This window comes from Adiantum capillus-veneris, chromosome 5 (assembly GCF_014529385.1).
Source record: "Adiantum capillus-veneris isolate H3 chromosome 5, ASM1452938v2, whole genome shotgun sequence".
Lineage (NCBI taxonomy): Eukaryota > Viridiplantae > Streptophyta > Polypodiopsida > Polypodiales > Pteridaceae > Adiantum > Adiantum capillus-veneris.
In genome coordinates this window covers 28,239,450-28,256,331 of record NC_140935.1, presented here as the reverse complement: position 1 = coordinate 28,256,331, position 16,882 = coordinate 28,239,450, and the positions used below count along the sequence as shown (strand labels likewise).

General features: G+C 40.8%; 1 protein-coding gene across 1 annotated transcript; it reads right to left on the bottom strand.

Annotated features, from left to right (window-relative positions):
* Window positions 1-10,769: 10,769 nt before the first annotated feature.
* LOC147457062 (uncharacterized) lies at window positions 10,770-16,678 on the bottom strand. Its single transcript, XM_086512086.1, has 8 exons — window positions 15,651-16,678; window positions 13,441-13,711; window positions 12,228-12,300; window positions 12,069-12,152; window positions 11,909-11,970; window positions 11,596-11,825; window positions 11,299-11,477; window positions 10,770-11,199 (listed from the first exon to the last, which is right to left on the bottom strand). Exons 2-8 carry the CDS (start codon window positions 13,691-13,693, stop codon window positions 11,028-11,030), a joined length of 1,053 nt encoding a protein of 350 aa, XP_086368212.1. The 5' UTR covers window positions 13,694-13,711; window positions 15,651-16,678; the 3' UTR covers window positions 10,770-11,027.
* Between the last annotated feature and the right edge of the window lie 204 nt (window positions 16,679-16,882).

Sequence of the window (16,882 nt, the reverse complement as noted above, 5' to 3'; positions counted from 1 at the left end):
ATTAATTACCTCTTGAACGCACGTGATATATCGGTCTTTTGATAAGTGACTGCCCCAGGCCAAATTCTTACCAGACTTTTGCTAGTACTTGGAGATTTATGACCCAAGGAAATCTTGAAGTTGTCAAGTTTGATGCATTATGCACATTGTTGTTTCAAGAGATGATTTCTAGAAAAAATAGGACTAGATAGCGTGCAATTGAACAGGCTTTTATTGTTGCTCAAAGAAAAGGTAGTAACAGTAATGCAGCCACTTCTCATGGTTCTTCTGTGAGTGGAAAATCACCTATCTATAATGCTTCTGCTAGAATCAATTCGTCTGGAAATTCTGGTAATAAGGGAAAAAAGAAGATATGTTGCCATTACTATAAAGCTAATGATCATGTGATCAATCAGTGTCCTAAGTTGAAGGCCAAAGAGGCAAAGAAGAAAGAGGGTGGTTCCACTACAAATGCTAGTTCCACTACAAATGCAGCTAGTGTTGAGTCTTCTGTGAAAGGAGATTGTGATGCTAATGTTGATAAAGAATGAGCTTTTAGTGCAGAGTGTACCTATAATCTTGTTGTCCATGATAGATGCATGTCAATTACTATGGATTCACATGTGTGGTATTTTGATAGTGGTCTACAAAGCACATTACCTCACATCGTAATTTATTCACCTCTCTTGAGTATGTCCCTCATGGGAATTTAGCTACTTGTGCCAACAGTGCCTCTTATCCGGTTCAGGGAGTTGGAAAGATTGTGCTCTGCTGCAAATGGTAGTTCTTTCACACTTTTTGATGCACTTTATGTACCTAGGATCAAGAAGAATCTTTTGTCTTTATCTGCACTTTCTAGACTTGGTCTTGTCGTTAAATTTGTGGGTGACAGATATACCGTACATGATCTCAGTCTCGGTGATGAAATTGTTGCATCTAGCATTTTATTTCGTGGGCTGTATAAGCTCACGACATAAGCATTTTATGTCGTGGGCTGTATAAGCTCACTTTGTATGACAAGTGTGGGAAGAACTTTGCAAATGCAGTTGTGGATTCAAAGGCTATTTCATATGCAAAACTTTGGTATCCATGTTTTGTTCATCTAAATTTTTCCAGTTTGCTGCATTTGCAAAAATCTGATATGGTTGATTCTTTTCCGCCTCTTGAAGCACCTGTCAAACATGTTTGTGAAGGCTGTATTTTGGGTGAGATGCAGTGTTTGAAGTTTCCAAAGGATGGTTCAGTTAGGGCCACATGCAGGTTGCAGCTTGTGCATAGTGATGTTTGTGGGTTTCATCCTTGAGCAATCACCTTTACTTCGTGACTTTCATTGACAATTACTCTAGGCATGCATGGATGTATCCACGTAAAGTGAAGTCCAAAGTTTTTATGTGCTTCAAACAATTTTTGGCTATGGCTGAAAATGTCTCGAAATGTACTATGAGCACCCTCCGTTCTGATCGAGGGGGGAGTATATGTCTCATGAATTTAATGCATTTTTGGCTAGTCATGGGATAAAACACCAATGTATAGTGCCTTATTCACCTTAGCAAAATGGTGTTGCTAAGAGGAAAAACGGGTCATTTACGGAAATGGCACGATATATGGTCAAAAGTCAAGCTTTGCCACATTTGTTTTGGCTTGAGGCCATCATGTGTGCCACTTATGTACTAAACAATTGTCCTACAAAAGCTTGGCAGTCTATTACTCCATATGAAGCATGGCATGATAGAAAGCCTTCTTTCGAGCACCTGCGTGTTTTTGGTTGTTTGGCATATGCTTTGGTGCCACAAACACAACGCAAAAAATTGGATGATAAGATTGTCAAATTTACTTTTGCTGGTTATAGTGCTGAAAGCAAAGGCTACAGGTTGTATCATGCACACACAAAGAGTATTCTAATTTCACGGGATGTTGTGTTTGTGGAAGATTCTGTTCAGCCGTTGTTGTTATGCACTAGAGATAGTAATGTAAGCTCGTAGGACATTTATGACACTTTTTTGCCTCTCTTCAGTGGTGGATGTTTGAATGTAAACTCCAGTGAGGCAAATGTACAGCCTATGGGGGTTTCTGAAAATGTTATAGATCAACCTATTACGGATGCAAATGTACATGATGTACTTGATGAGGTAAGGGCTGAAAATGAGCAGGCTAAAGGTTGCCAAAATGGCTAGTGCATACATTGCGTGACAATAAATTGGACACACCTTTGTCTAGTCGCACTCATTCAGGATCTCTATATGCATCTTATGCATCAAATTTCTATGCTTTGGTTGTGTCTAGCTTACATGATGTTGAGGAACCTCTATCTTTTCATGAAGCAAAAATTGGATGGCTTCCATGCAATCAGAATATGATGCACTTATAGAAAATGACACATACACTTTATGTGACTTGACTCCTAGCAAAATGGCCATTGGTATGAAGGGTATAAGGCTTGACTTGCAGGTTGTCAGAGGGCCCATACACACACACACACACACACACACACTTATCCACCCACACACACAAACAACCACTTATCCACCCACACGCACACATGGCTTCTCTCTCTCTCTCTCTCTCTCTCTCTCTCTCTCTCTCTCTCTCTCTCTGTGTGTGTGTGTGTGTGTGTGTGTGTGTGTGTGTGTGTGTGTGTGTGTCTCTGTCCTCATGGGTTATAGGCAACCACCACACCACACCAACACACACACACACACAGAGTAAGAACACCTCTCTCTCTCTCTCTCTCTCTCTCTCTCTCTCTCTCTCTCTCTCTCTCTCTCTCTCTCTCTCTCTCTCTCTCTCTCTCTCTCTATTTTCAAAACTCTAAAAAATTTTGTAGCAGCGTTTTTGAAGTGAGCAAGTTTAGGAAAATTGACTCTCATCTCTTATTTTACATACAATGTCTTCCGGCACTCGCAAGGGTTCTTCTTCTTCAACAAGGTCCACAGCCATTGTGGAAAATGATCCAAAATCTCTTAAGTGTGGAGGTAGCAACACAACCACCCAACAAACGACATCAAAAACCATGATCATGGCGTACTTGGTATCATTGCAAGAGACCATAAACAAACAAGGCAAAGACTTATGAGCACTTGCAATGGAGAATGGCACACTAGGGTACTTGTGGTTGAAAATGAGAATTTCAAGAGCACACTTGAGATGCAAACAACACATTTGATGCAACTTGAAGAGGAAGTCAAGGAATGTAAACGCTCTCTTGTAGACTTGAATGCTTTGAAGGAGCGGATGAGCAAAGTGGAGCATGACCATGTATTGAAAGAGGAGAAATTTGACACCATGAGCTGGGATGTATGCGACATGAAAAATGTATGCACAAACAAGTCTTGGGCTTATGTATGTGGTAGAAATGTGGTTTCTAAGCCCTCACTCATGCAAGCTATGGTTCAAATAAAGAATGTTGAGAATGTGGATGTGGAGGAGTTGAAGGAGGAGCGACATTCCAAGAACATTGTTATTCGTGGAATTCCCGAAGAGAAGTTATAGACACCTCCTTTATCTTGCCATTGTTATCAAAGATTTATTCAAAACCCACTTTGGCATGTCCGGAGTTATGGTCTATGAAGCACATAGAGTGGGGAAGCAAGGAACTCCTCGTTCGGGAGAACGGCCAATTGTATGCACCATGCTGGATGAGACCAAGCGAAAGATTGTCCTTGATAATAGTTGGATCTATTTGAGGGATACAAAATGTTTTGTATGTGAATATTGCACTATTAGGCAACAAAATATGTGTCGCAAGGCATATGAGGAAAAGAATAACAAAAACAAGGAGATCTCTCATAAAGAAAATGTACCCAAGGAGGAGGCAAGTTCCTTGAGCAAATAGAGATGCGCGGCCTATGAGGCCGAGTTACAATGGAAAATATGCTTTTGGAATTGCAATGGATACCCATGGAATGTGGGGGTTGGCATTGATGAATTAACAAGCAAAGCCAATATTGTACTTCTTGTTGAAACTTGGGAGCATGATACACAAAGGATTAAACGGCTTGGAGGATTACAATGTACATTCATTGATGTGGTTAGAGAATATCAAGCAACAAAGAGGACAAGGAGGGGTATCATGTATGGTTGAGAAAGGATTGGAAGATTTTGTATCAATTGTGAAAGATGACAAGTACAAACGTTATGTATGGCTGAAAATTATGACACCAAAAAGAGCACCCATTTTTGTAGCCGGTTGCTACATTCCTCATCATGATTCCCCTTTTATGCTTGCATGGATAGAGATCAGCCTTTCTTTATTTAGAAGATGGCATTGCTAATTTCAAAGGTGAAGGTGATGTTATTGTATTTGGGGATATGAATGCTCGCACAAAAACATTGCATCATGATACTCAACAATTTGATATGCCATACATTTCAAGGGATTTGGAGGAAGTTCACTTGAATGATTATACTTCAATGGATGAGAAAGAGCCAGTTCACTATGGAAAGTTACTTTTATACATGTGTAATAGCACGGGAATGCTCATTGTCAATGGTGTATCTTTGTGGAGTGAAACCAATGGATTTACATGTAGGAGACATAATGGGGACAATGTGATTATATGCTACTCTCCGAAGCCATCATGTATCACATGAAGAGTTTTATGTTTGGCCAATGGACCTCGGAATCCGACCATTGCACCTTATGTATTGACCTTTCATGTGGAGAATAAATTAAGCATGATAATATCAGCCAAAGGAAAGAGAAATTATCACTATGAAATTTCAAACGGGCACCAATGTACATTGAAATGGTTGAGCAGAAATTATGGATGACAAATCTTCAATATAATGCACCATTGGAAACTAAATGGGAAGCTTTCAACAAAGCTATTTGCTCTTGTGACGAAGAATGCTTTGCCATAAACCATCTCCATGGTATCAACAAAGATAGATCACGCAAAGGTGGTTTGATAAAGAATGTCAAGATACTCAAAATTCCTTGATAAAACTTGATGCAACTATGGACAAATACAACTATCAAAGTCATTTTCATACAAACAAGGCAGTGATTCAAAAGAAGATAGGAAGATGGGAAGTAAAGCAACAACTTTTTCAAGTCCAAGAAAAGGCACATGCATGTGGAAGATTTTCGAGAAACTTGAGGGGCAAGCGGGTTGAGAATTTTGGTAACTTGAGTCTTGTGGATATGTACACACATTGTAGGCAGTTATATGAGCAAGAAAATACTGAAAAAATGCCATTTTATGGTTCACTCCCATGTATGTCCTCTTTTTTTACTATTGAGGATGTATGCGGTGGGCTTGAAAAGCCGGCCACTCGCAAAGCAAGAGATCTTCAAGGTATCAAGCCGGAGATGATCAAATGGACGGGAGATTTTACCCATGAGTGGATGTGTGATATGTTCAACCTTGCACTTCAACATGGTATGCCTTATGATTGGAGTACTAATTGGGTTAAGCCTTTGCATAAAGGAGGGGATGTAAAGAATGTAAACAACTATGGGACTATAATGATTCGGTCTCTTATGGCACAGTTGTTTGGGTGCATAATGGAGATGAAATTGAGTGATTGGGCTGAAGACAACGACAAGCATGCAAAGGGACAAGCAGGTTTTTGTTGATGCCATAGCACCATTGATCATCTTGTCACTCTTCGTGTTCTCATGGAGGAAAGTCAATTGAAAGGAAAGCGATTGTATTGTTGTTTTGTGGACTTTAAGAAAGCCTTTGATATGATTCCACGTAACAATTTGTGGAGAAGGATAGAAGAACTCCAAGTGCCAAGTGAGTTTATGCTTACGGTTTCTTGAATCTATGAAAAGGTGATTTGTCAATTGTGCATGGAAAGAGAAATTTCAAAAAAATTTGTAAGCACTATTGGGGTTAAAAAAGGATGTCCATTGTCACCAACTCTCTTTAGTCTATGCAGCAATCAATTGGAACAAATGGTACTTGACTTTATGCAAGAAGAAGACATTGAAGAGGTCACTATTTGCAATGCGGTAATCATGCTTTTGTTGTATGCGGATGATGTAGTGCTTCTAGCACACACTTTAGAAGATGCACAAAAGCTTATGGTTGTCCTTGAGAACTTTTGTTTTCATAGTGGAGTGATTGTGAATGAGTCCAAAACAAAGGTTCTGCTTGTGAAAACCAACCATAAGGAGAAGCGTGCATTGTGTACAACAATGAGACACTTGAAGTTGTTGAGAGCTTAAAGTACCTTAACCTTGAAGTTCCGTCGAATCACAAGTGGCATGAATGTGCTATGCGCCATTGGGAAGCGGGAAAGAGAGCATATTATGCATTTGTGAACATGTGCAATGCGGGAAACATCAAGTGTTGGGTTCTCAAGAAGTATATTTTTGATGCATTGGTGACACTTGTTCTTCTTTATGGAGTTGAAGTGTGGGACAAGAGCATCTCAAAGTCTACTTGCAAAGAGTTTCAGAATGTCCAAAAGCATTTTCTTACAAACTTTCTTCAAGTTAAGACACAAACACCATATATGCTCCTACTTCTTGAGTCAGGATCTCTTCCAATTGAGGTTATGGGCATGGAAAGGGTTGTGGAGTACATGATAAATATGCGTCAAAACCCCTCACATCAACTTCCTACAATTGCATGGGAAGCAAGCAAAAAAGTTCAAAAGACGCATAAAAACAAGATCTTGAGCACCGGATGGATGCAAGACATAAATAAGTAGTTTGGGAGATGGAATGCATTACACTTGCTACATGATGCTTGAATTGACTCCCAACTGAATGAAGCTTTTCTACAATGCCAATGTATTACAGCTTGGGAGAAATACAGTGGGTCATGCTTAATACATTACACCACCCATATTTCCCCCAACTACAAAACCATGTTCTTCGTTGAAAGAGGAAACCGTACTCACATTTATATGCTTGAGCCTATCCCCTTGTTAGCGATACGCACTATTGCAGCCATTTGGCCTAGCTCCCATTTCCTTCGATGCCAGATAGGGTGTTGGGGCAATGGAGAAGAGTCAAATCGATTGTGCACATTATGCTCACTGCAAGTTCAAGAGTCTGAGTATCACACACTACTAGAGTGCTCAGCTTTTGGTCACATCCAAACTTTCTTCTCGCACATTTTCAGCCATTACTTAGACCTACACACTTTCCTCTCCCAGCCACAGTGTGGGCTCTCCATTGCGACTCTCATCACCACAATTTTGGAGCATGGAGAGTCACTCATCATCCATACACATACTACATCACATGTAACTTTGGTCCCATAGGTCATATTTGACCTCCGAGGATGATAAAAAAATCTCTCTCTCTCTCTCTCTCTCTCTCTCTCTCTCTCTCTCTCTCTCTCTCTCTCTCTCTCTCTCTCTCTCTCTCTCTCTCTCTCTCTCTCTCTCTCTCTCTCTCTCTCTCTCGTGTCACTTTGCGGGCACAATGTAAAATCTGTAAATCTGCATGTAGTTTCAAGGTTTTTCCAAAATTATGATTTATGCAAAAAGGTGTTATGACATCAGGATAATACAATGTATGCTAAATGAGGGTTTTCAGTTGATTAATGAGATTCCTGCTTGCAGGATGAGATGTAGTGATGCTACCAAAATGTGTTTTTATAATCCAAAATTGTAGTGTTTGACATGCTCCCTATGGTTGTCTTTATGGCTCGTCAATTGGAGCTTTAGTGTGAAAGTTATGGCGGTTTGAAGCTGGGACAGTTTACAAATTTGGGCCAGATTGGGCAATTTGCAGATGAAGGGTCAGGGATGGTATGAATGCATGGGTCTGAAGTGCTTATCATATGAAGAGCGTTGGTGTTTTTGGATTGCTAATTGGAGCTCCAACATCCAAGACATGAGTAGTTAAAGTTTCACTGACGAGGGCCAGTTCTGTACTTGTTTGGTCACCTTTGTGAGTGTACCAACTGTGAGTTTTTGGGCTTTGATTAGGTTATAAAATAAAGTGTACTTAATAGAGAAAAAAAATATAAAGGAGCATCTTGTCCACAATGTCATCTCATGCAGTGCATTGATAGTGGGGTATGCTGCCAGAGTCATACTCTGACATCAAGATAATAGAATGTATGCTAAATGCAGGTTTTGAGGCCATTAAATGAGGTTTGTGCTTGCACGTCGAGATGTAGTGATGTTGCCAAAACCTGTTTTTATAATCCAAAATTGTAGTGCTTGACATGATCTCTATCGATGTCTTTATGTCTCATCAATTGGAGCTTTGGTGTGAAAGTTATGGCAATTTGAAGCTGGGATAGTTTACAGATCCATGCCGGATTGGGCAATTGTTGCAGATGAAGGGTTGGGGATTGTATGAGTGCATGGGTCTGAAGTTGTTATCATATGGAGAGCGCTAAACTTTTTGGATAGCTAATTAGAGCTCAAACGACCAAGATATGAGCCATTACAATTTCATCGGGGGCCAGTTGTGTATTGGTTTGGTTACCTTCGTCAGCATGCCACCTGTGAGTTTTTGGGGTTCGATTAGGTTCTGGAATACAGATCACTTAATAGAGAAAAACGTATTTAAGGAGAATCTTATCCACAATGTCATCTCATGCAGTTCGGCACCACAACGGTCAAGATATATAACAAATGTAGTGTTTGGCAATGCCTAATAGGGTAGTGGGTAGACGCAGCAAGGTGTGACGTGCTTAACAATGCTTCTTTGGTCAATACATTTGGCGAATGTGGTGCCCTACAAAAATCACATAAATTTTTTGATGAGCTTTTGGTTCAAACTGTTGTCCATGGAAAACATTGATTGTAGGGTATGCATATGATGCTTATGGCAAGGAAGCCATGGGCGATTTTAACCAAATCTGAAGGAGCTTGCCAATGCCCTGGTCGATGTGCATGCTAAATATGCTGCTTAGCAATGTGCATGCCAACTGTGGTGCCCTTTGGGAGGAGTGGCCTCCCGTCCATAAACTTAAGGTGGCCGCCCAATTTAAGTGAACGGAGGTGGCAATAATGTGAATAGAAAGGGAAAATAGGGGCATGGCGGGCAAACAACGAAAGCAGTGCAAGGAGGAGGTAAGAAATGGTTGCAACACGCATTGTGAGACCCGGACGAGGACGAGCGTGAAAGAGAAAAGCATCAGCAAACCCTTGCGATCCTTTTCGGTGTTGGTTGTGACCGATTTTTCACAGTCCATATTCAAGGTTTCCACACATAGGGTTGTTCCCCATGCCAAGTCAGTCACGGTGTCATGAATGTCGTGGAGGGGCAAGAAAGGGAAGGGGGAATTAAAGAGGGAATTTTTAGGGCTTTGAAGGGTGTTGTGAAGCGGGGGTGAAAAGCAAGAGAAGGGATGAGAAGAAGGTAGGGTGGGAGGTGCCAAGCTCGCTCTCGAGAATGACGAAGATCTCTCAAGCTTGTGAAGGCAAGGGAAGGGAGGTTCTCTCTCTCTCTCTCTCTCTCTCTCTCTCTCTCTCTCTCTCTCTCTCTCTCTCTGATTTGAGGCACCAAAAAATCAAGCGATGGAGTTTCTCTCTCTTTCACTCGACATCGGAGGAGGGCTTTGAGACCTCGAGGTGACCCATAACAGTGGAAATCGAGCAATAGATATCTCCCTCAACAAATCAGGGCAAGCAAGTAGGGTTATGGTTCTCTCATAAATTAGCATCCGTTCACCGAGCAAGGGAAAAAATTATTTTCTACCACAGAGCAAGATAGGAGGACGAATTGGAAACCAATAAGCAAGGGAATTGTACAGGGTGGAGGATATTAAATATAGGAGCTTTCCATTTAGAGCTTTCTTTACAAAGTTAGAGCTTTTTGTGGGTAGCAAAAGTAGATGAAACCTTTTGCGCATACTAAGGTATATAGATTTTGAACTACGATAAAGTACATAGTAGAAAAATTGTGCTCTACATCTTTGTAGCACAATTAAGGGCCATGGTAACACAACATGGATTTGATAAAAAACTAACCATATCACATATTGATACTACAATGTCATATATATAGTATTTATAAGAAAGATCATCACAAAGTCTGTGTTTACGATCTTGCAAGAATATTAGTACAAAGTAAATTTTTTGAATTTTTGGTATGAGGTAAGTTGAAGTCTACTCTAGCAACGAGTCTTTATCTTGTTCACATTATAATCCAATTAGAGATAATATGAGACAGAGAGAGAGAGAGAGAGAGAGAGAGAGAGAGAGAGAGAGAGACAGAGAGAGACTATCCAATTAGAGAGAATATGAGAGAGAGAGAGAGAGAGTGCAAAGTGAGATATTTGGATTTTTTGTATGGGATAAGTTGAATTCCACCCTGGCAAAAAGTCTTTATCTTATTTGCTCTACAAGCAATTAGAGAGAATGTGTGTGTGTGTGTGTGTGTGTGTGTGTGTGTGTGTGTGTGTGTGTGTGTGTGTGTGTGTGTGTGTGAGAGAGAGAGAGAGAGAGAGAAAGAGAGAATACAAATTACAATATTTGAATTTTTGGTGTGTCTAGTAATGAGTCTTTACCTTTTTCATTCTATAAGCAATTAGTGAGAATATGAGAGAGAGAGAGAGAGAGAGTACAAAGTGAAATATTTGAATTTTTGGCATGAGATCTAGTAATGAGTCTTTATCTTGTTCATTCTATAAGAAATTAGAGAGAATATGAGAGAGAGAGAGAGAGTCCTTGATGTAAGTCTAGATCATTAAGATAGATGCCCCTTGAGAGAGAGAGAGAGAGAGAGAGAGAGAGATGCAAATCTAGAGCATTAAGAGACCCCACCCCACATAGATAGAGACACACACACATACATGATGATTATTGAGCAGGCATTTGCTTGCATTACCCTAAATCCCAATAACAACAGCAATAACAAGATAATGACATGACAAACACAACATTTTTCCCATAATTGAACAACATATAGATTGATCCTCCATTTGAGATATGAAACATCATCCCAAATCAACGTATCATGATTGTGGGTGAAAAAACCCTTGTGGAGACAAGGGAAAAACCCACAATCTCCATATGTTGCTTGCTTGTTGTTGCATTGAAAAAATACTATCTCAAACAATACATAGAGTCAAGTCACAAAAATAATTGTCCACCTCTGGAAGTAACTTATCTACTAGTTATTCTCCTCAGGAGGAGGACCACAAAATTTTCTCTAAACACTTAGAGAAGACAAAGAAATCACCCTCTAGCATTAGACAGTGAAGGCTCTCCTTTGTGCAAGCAAGCCCCAAGCCACCACACTCAGCAAAAATGTCCATAACATGGTTGTCCTCATATGTGAATGTTTCTAGCAACCAACTGCGTCAAACATAATAATCAAAATTGAACATCAAGAGCTTGCATCTAACTATCAAGATGAGTGTACTGATTCACAAAGGTTCATGGCTAGAAAGCTACCTGTAAAAAGTCTCAGTACACTCTGCTCCCCCTCGAATCAAATCTCCAGCTATCCTTGTATAATTGTTAGATGAACGAGGTGGAGACTCTGTGAGGTAGCTTCTTGAGGCCAAAAAGCACTCAAGAGAAACATCCTCCCCAGCCTTTATATCATAATGAGGGTTAATGCTTTGAGCACTCTTACGATAAAACAAACCAAGAGTGAGATCCATCACTTATGTAAGGAGAGAATAAATCACTTAAAGACAAGAACTCTTAATTTCATGCGCAAGCTTCACATAGAGAAGGCAACCTCACCTGCTCACCAGTCTCTGGATGCAAATATCCCCCATCACACATCAAAGTCCACGAGCCATGGAGCTGCAAACTCACTCTATTAGCTTGCATGGCAAGATCCCCCAAAATTTGCGCAAGAGACAAAGTCACCAAGAAACCCTCGTCTGCCAAGTGAACATCGGCAATTTCCATGACACCACTCGCCAAGGCAGTGGAAAAGTGGTTCCACTCAAGAACAACCTTTAAATTACCTACACACTCAAGTTAAAATGAAAAATTACATCATAACATATATGCATTGTATAACAAAAATGAAGCCATAAAAAAATCTCACCTATAGTGTTATTGTGAATACCATCAACTAGCATGGATGTAGGGAAGTCTGCAAAGATCAACCTTGCCACATATTGGGAGATTTCCCCCTTCAATGAATACTCACGCCCATCATAGATTGGTGTTCTAGCATGGATGTAGGGAAGTCTGCAAAGATCAACCTTGCCACATATTGGGAGATTTCCCCCTTCAATGAATACTCACGCCCATCATAGATTGGTGTTTTCTTGAACCACATTTCAATGCTAACACAAACCAAAGGATCATGGTAAGAGTAAATTATGGTAAGTTAACTTTTTAGAGAAATATGTAAGTCTTACCTATGCCATGCTAGGTCATCAATTGCTTCCACATCCAACAACAAAGCATCCACACATGTAATAAACTCCTCTCCTAAACATGAGAATGAAATTTTCAATTGCTTAGAATGTCAAAGAATGCTTAGAAAACCGTAGGAGTGTCAATGGTTAACGCAAGCAATAATTAGAGTAATAAAAAGCAAATAAACAATCAAAGAACATTTACATGTGGTGTGTTTTGATGGCATCCTCTCATGTAGTCAACAACTCATAATAGTCTCAGAGAAGCAAGACTTTGATGCTAGGGTGGATCCTTTTGGTGGAAGAGAAATTGGAAAGCTCTCCTCCTCACCATCTAAATTTGCAAGCACACATTGGGAGGGTTTTTCTATACTTTTTTTTACCTTTCCTTCCATGCGAAGATGGCTTGGTGAATGGCTCAATGTGTGTAGCTTGGGGTGGTATTACACTGTCATTAAAAATGGGACTCTCTTTCAAAAAATCTTTCCATACAAAAGTTCACCAAAAAAAGGTCAACAAAAATCAATTTTAAACAAACTATATTAGTTTATACAAGAGATTGCGGTTCACTTATAAGCATGAATCTCTTGATCACTCTTTGGGATAACACCTAGGGGATATTCCAACCACCATGGACAGTGAGAGCACTCCCAAGGTGTATTGAATTTTCAAGTGCAGCAATGTATATCTAAACTCAAACACAATAAGCAAAGAAGCACTTGCCTTCTTCAATTCTTCGCATCCAAGTTTTCAACCTGTGGTTACCATCCCAGACAAAAAAAAAAATTGCCTCGAAGATCTACCCAATCACCCACAAGATTCTTTTCAAATTCTGTATTAAGTCTTTGCCATATTGGATCCCACTTCTCAATCGTATCTTCTATCAGATGTTTTATTTCTCCATGTCGTCCTTTAAGTGAAACAGTAAAAGAACCCATTGAAGGGACATAGAAAACCCTATCAAACGTGGATGTCAACCAAGGTGCATCCGAAATTGCACATCAACGGCAAACAGCATCTGTAGCTATTAATCTACATAAGGGAACAAAAGGGGGCTCTGATTTTCTTTTGATATGAAATTGACTTATGACTTCATTCATCAACCCAAGAGACACATTCTCCCCAAAAACCCTGTTATGCTTTGAAAAGTCGTCTTCTTCGTCTTGGTTATTGGTCTATGTGGGTATTTGTGGGGTGGGAGCAAAATATGGACCAATAGTATTTGGAGTGATAGCATTGCTATTAGAAGCCCCATCTATAGACCTATCCAAGGACCACGCTTCATCATCAACATACACACATTGATTTCTTCTCTTCACCATAGACTTCTTTGGCGGACTCATTGGTAGAATCCTTGAGGAACCATCCTCAAGTATAACTTGCCTTCCTTGAATAGCCCCAGACCGTAGAGTCATCCCCCCTAAACAATTTGCTTCTCGTTTTTTCATGGAGCGTTTGGGAGCCATGAGAAAAATCTTAAACCTCTATTAAAAAAAAATCAATAGCATAATCAAAACTCTGTCTAGAACTATCAAATCTTTCATAAAATACTATAAGTGCAAAAAAGACATAACAGTTATAATGTATAAATGCTATGATTTGAGAGAGAGAGAGAGAGAGAGTTAATACTTAGGAGTTAGATAGCTAGATACTCTTTTAGGTTTAACACTTGCCCTTCTGTTAAAAACTAAACATAGCGTAAATACCTTAGATTTTAGCATAAATCAATTTGGTTTCAATGCCATAGGGTAAACCTATCAAAACCAGTCAAAAGTTATTTATAGCTGACTCATTACTCTGTGGCCAGTACCATACTATTGGATGTAAAGATTGCAGGGCTAAGGAGGGAAATGTTCCATAGCCAAAGCTGTCGAGAGAGAGACCTTGTGTTTTAGAGAGAGAGAGAGAGAGAGAGAGAGAGAGAAAGAGAGAGAGAAAAGAGTACACGTATCTAAGAATAGTTTGATTAGCTTGAAAACAAAAGGTTTACAAGTGGGGAATATAAAGGAATGGAGAGGGTATAAAGTGTGGCTATAAATTACGTGAAGGGGAGGAGGCCACATAGGCATGCTTATTGGCCATAGAAAAGGAGATATGAAGATAGGGAGGTTTCACACACTGTAGCTCCGTATATATCCAACAAATCCCCCCTCGGAGTGAAGGTGGAAAGCTAAGAGACAAGCATAAGGTAATTTGGTATGGACCCAAAGCTGCATCCCAAGAACTCACATGTCATGGAAATGCTAGCACCTACACTCTCATGGCAGGCATGATACAAGGGCTTAACCATAAAAACAAAAAAGGCTTGCTCATAAGACATCCCCCCTTGAGCCAAGCTGGGGTACAAGGATAAGAGCTGATCTGGAAGACACACTCTCAAGGCTAGATAAAGACACAAGGACACAGAAAACACAAAGAAAGATAGATAGTCAAATTTTTGGAGTACTACTCCGTGCAGAGAACCCATTATTACAAAACATAGGAAGGGAAATTTAGAAGGCCCAAGAGTCGGGGCCAAGATCATCCTCAATGGAAAGGTGAGCCATGTTAGCTTCCTCAGATGGAGGATCTTCTTCTTCCTTGGAGTGAACTTTGACAAAGTTGGCACTATCTTTGGCATCAAGATCATCTAGCTGTTTGAAGCAACGGTTAGTAGTGTGACCTGTTTTTTTGCAATAGGTACAATGGAGTGTCGAGGAAGAGGCTCTTGGAGAAGAGGTTCTAGTGGAGCGAACCCGTGCAACCATGATTCTTTCCCCTATTTGAGATTGTAAACGTTGGCGCTCATGGTCAAGAATGTGTGCTACTACTTCTTCATAGCGCATTTCCCGTGCTGTGCGAAGACCGCCTAAAACTTCAGCATATTCTGCATGATCTTCAAAACTATTGAGAAGAACAGCTTTCTTGTCGTTGTCGTCAGGGGGACATTTTTGTGCTGAGAGTTGTTGAATTAAGATGCTAATGGCATTTAAATGTTCCTTGAGTGATGGTGCATTGGAAACATTCACTTTGTAGAAGCGTTGCTTGAGAAAGCGAATTGAGTTATTCAAGTCGGTGCCAAATTCATTAATTAAATTGGTCTATACTACATCTGCGGTTGATTCAAGGTTAAGATGATGAATGTAATTATCTCCAAGCCCAAGACCTATGATTGCAAGTGCGTGGTCGTTTTTATCATTCCATGCTATTACTTGTGGACTTGATTCATGACCCTCGGGTTTAGGCTCATGCCCCTTAACTAGACGCCACACTTTGTGATGCATGAGGACAAGCTGCGTTTTAGTTTGCCGGCCAGTGCGTGAAATTTACCCCATCAAATTTTTCAATGTTAGTGAGGTTAGAGGTGCGTGGATTTTCCATGGCTTGCACGTGAAATTATTCTTGCGTGAAATTGCTCCCTTATAACTCTAAGAGCATGCTCACCTCATCGTCCTGACGGCCACACGCTGCGCCAAATAAAAGCTCACAGCTGCTGCTATGCGAAGTTGTCTCCGCCGTGAGCGCTGCCGGTTCCGCCCAAGGTGAACACTGCTCCGCAGTGCGCGTTGCCGGTTCTGTCCGTAGCTCCGCCACTTTCGCTGGCTATAGAGGAGGAGCTGCCGTTTTGGCCGGTAGGCCTATTATGAGACTGCCACGCTTCCGCTGCGATAAGTAGCGGGATCGAAGCCCGTCATCTCCACCCACATCATAGTTGGCGCCAACTGTTGTTTGGACAGCAGCCCATGAACGACTCGTAGCCGGAACTCTTGGCTCTCCACGCGCGCAGACGGTTCCAAAGCTCTTGGAGTATGTATACTAGGGCTCTTGGAGTTTTTTGTTCGCTCCTGCAGCACGAAGCCTTGCTGCTACAGTTAGGAGCCGTACCTACTTACCCTATTGGTTGTGTCGCAGGGTGCCACAGGGCAGCTAGATGCATGCAGAGGGGCGATCGCTTCTCAAGTCATAGCCAATGAACCTTGCGATGAGAGTGTGTGTGTGTGTGTGTGTGTGTGTGTGTGTGTGTGTAGAGAAGAACGGACCTCTGCGTACACAGCTGCGGAGCAGAAGAAGATTGAAAATCCCGCTCAGAGAGGCAATTTGGTTGATAAAAAAGATCTCTCATGTCAAGTGGATAACACACTTCGGCTCTGATACCATATTGGATGTAAAGATTGCAGGGCTAAGGAGGGAAATGTTCCATAGCCAAAGCTGTCGAGAGAGAGACCTTGTGTGTTAGAGAGAGAGAGAGAGAGAGAGAGAGAGAAAGAGAGAGAAAAGAGTACACGTATCTAAGAATAGTTTGATTAGTTTGAAAACAAAAGGTTTACAAGTGGGGAATATAAAGGAATGGAGAGGGTATAAAGTGTGGCTATAAATTACGTGAAGGGGAGGAGGCCACATAGGCATGCTTATTGGCCATAGAAAAGGAGATATGAAGATAGGGAGGTTTCACACACTGTAGCTCCGTATATATCCAACACATACCTGACAGAAAGTGACTAGTGTGACTAATGACTCAATAACAACCCATCACTACAGTACATCCCATCCTACATATATATGGTTGCAACTGTTAGCTACCATCCCTCAGGTCAACAGCCTTTGGTACATTGGTCTACATGGCTCTACCTTTGGTACACTGGTCCCACAACTCAAGGAGATTAAGCAATAGAAAT

Bases quoted from the DNA above. Each gene is read 5' to 3' on its own strand.
- LOC147457062 (XM_086512086.1), bottom strand. From the start codon at position 13,693: ATGGCTCCCAAACGCTCCATGAAAAAACGAGAAGCAAATTGTTTAGGG. The intron at 11,971-12,068 runs GTTGATCTTTGC...ATATGTGGCAAG, and splicing joins ATCTCCCAATATGTGGCAAG to GTTGATCTTTGCAGACTTCC. The intron at 11,200-11,298 runs GTAGCTTTCTAG...TGTTTGACGCAG, and splicing joins TGTACTGAGACTTTTTACAG to TTGGTTGCTAGAAACATTCA.